Source organism: Rhea americana, unplaced genomic scaffold (assembly GCF_003343005.1).
Source record: "Rhea americana isolate MKP2758 unplaced genomic scaffold, rheAme1 scaffold_71, whole genome shotgun sequence".
NCBI lineage: Eukaryota > Metazoa > Chordata > Aves > Rheiformes > Rheidae > Rhea > Rhea americana.
The window spans coordinates 1,093,055-1,095,032 of NW_028186879.1; the positions used below are offsets into that span (position 1 = coordinate 1,093,055).

At 54.9% G+C, this 1,978-nt stretch overlaps 1 protein-coding gene across 1 annotated transcript in view; it reads left to right on the top strand.

The window, feature by feature from the left end:
* Nucleotides 1–1,978, top strand: part of CDX2 (caudal type homeobox 2) — a 26,948-nt gene that overhangs the window by 1,620 nt on the left and 23,350 nt on the right. Inside the window, exons 2-3 of the mRNA XM_085321791.1 lie at nucleotides 1,535–1,680; nucleotides 1,900–1,976. Of these exons, the coding sequence (XP_085177917.1) occupies nucleotides 1,535–1,680; nucleotides 1,900–1,976 (223 nt within the window). The remainder of the gene's footprint in view (nucleotides 1–1,534; nucleotides 1,681–1,899; nucleotides 1,977–1,978) is intronic.

Below are 1,978 nucleotides of genomic sequence, written 5' to 3' on the forward strand. Positions count from 1 at the left end.
TGATGTTAATACCCCGCAGACCAGCCGGGCTCTCTTTTATATTTTCCCCGGCATCTGCGACGCGGAGATGCGTGCCCGGCTTTGATATACACCTTCCCCTGCTATTGTCTCCTTTCCTTTTTTGCTTTCCCCCCGCCTTTGCATTTATTTATTTATTTATTTATTAGTGACCAAAAAAAAAAAAAAAAAGTGGCGACTTCCGCAGTAAATAATGACTTCTGACATTCCTCTTCCATCCGCTGCCTCCGCGGAGCGCGGCGGCGCGGGAGCCCCGGGCGACCCCGGGACGGCGGCGGAGCCGGGGCTCTGCCGGACCCCTCTCCCTTCCTACAGCGGCCCGTGGCGTTCCCACAGTTTGGGCTTGTACTGAGGTGACTGGTGCCTTGTCTCCATTCAAATGCTGCCTTTGGAGCCAGTGTTTATGTTAATGTGCAGCGCTGGGGGGATGAAAGCGCCTGCCGCCATTTGTTCAGTAGTGGTAATTCAAACAGAATGTGGCTGTCATTAAGGCTTTGAGAAGGGTTTTTTCTTTGATAAGATCTCCTTGTCCTGCATTGTTTGGGACTGTGTTCCCTATTCAGTGGCTCTGGGGAGTTTGCTCTGATCAGGCTTGTATCTTTACAGGGTGCTTTTGTTGTGGTTTGCAGAGAGTTTACCTGAACAAAGTCAGCCTGGTAGCCATTAAGCACCTAGGGGGCAGAAACTCCCCACTCCTCAGATCTCTCTGATGAACGAGAGAGCCGGGGATATAACCAGTTAAACAAGAAACAATCAGAAGAAGGTCAGTTGATGCAGCAATGCATACTGGACGGGCATTCGCTTGCATTCGGCTTCGTATTTATCTTATTTATTTATTTATTTATTTGGGTTTTTTTTTGAGAGTGTTGCTATTGCATGTCGCCCTTCCAGGGACACCGAAAAGGTGCTCTGGGGTCTGCCCCGKCCCCGTCGGGGCTGGAGCCGGAGCTGGGCTGAGACGAGACCCCRTGGGCCCAGAGAGGCCCCCGCCAGCTGCTCCCGGTTTTCAGCATCGAGGTTCTTGGTTCTCGTTGAGAGACGAATCCCCCGTCAAATCCGCCATGCCCAAAGCAGGGSTTTTCTTCTTTTCTTTACCCTCCCCTTACCTTCTCTTTGTAGATGTTTGTCCTTGGTAGGGAAGGCAAAGCAAAAACGATCAACAAAAAACGCGCAAAATAAAGGTGTCCTAAGCAAAATAAATGGAAATGCTGTGGAGGACGGGGTTGGCAGCCCGCTCTTGTCTTGTGATTACAAATGACATTCCTGCAGTTTTTGCAATATTTCCCCAAGGTCTGAGGAACTGTTTAACTGCTACTCTCCACTCTGTTTGCTGTTCTCAATAAAGCCCTGTGCAGGGAGAGGCGAGCAGGAAGACGAGGTGGACTGATCCTGYTCGCCCCGCACCCTGCATCGGCGAAAAGCTACCATGGAGAGGGCTGCTCGGGCGAGGGCAGAAACGCGGTCAATCCGTTTGGTTTTGTGTTTGCTTTTCTAACCCTGCCTTTCTTCTCCGCAGTTAAAACCAGGACGAAAGACAAGTACCGCGTGGTGTACACGGACCACCAGCGGCTGGAGCTGGAGAAGGAGTTTCACTACAGCCGCTACATCACCATCAGGAGGAAAGCGGAGCTGGCCTCCAACCTGGGGCTGTCGGAGAGGCAGGTCTGTCCCTCGAGCGGGGCTCCCGGCGCCGGCCACGTGCTGCCGGGCTCCGCGGAGGGGCGCGGAGGGGCGGCCGCGCTCCCCGGCCGGGCGCACCCTCGGGGGGCAGAGGGGCGCTTTGCAGGAGCGGGGTAGCGAGGGGAATCCCTTCCCGGCCCCGAAGGGGAGGGAAGGCGTTTGTGGGGCAGCCCCCCGAAACCCTGCTCTCCCTTCCGGCAGGTGAAAATCTGGTTCCAGAACCGGCGGGCCAAGGAGAGGAAGATCAACAAGAAGAAGCTGCAGCAGGCGCAGCCCGGCG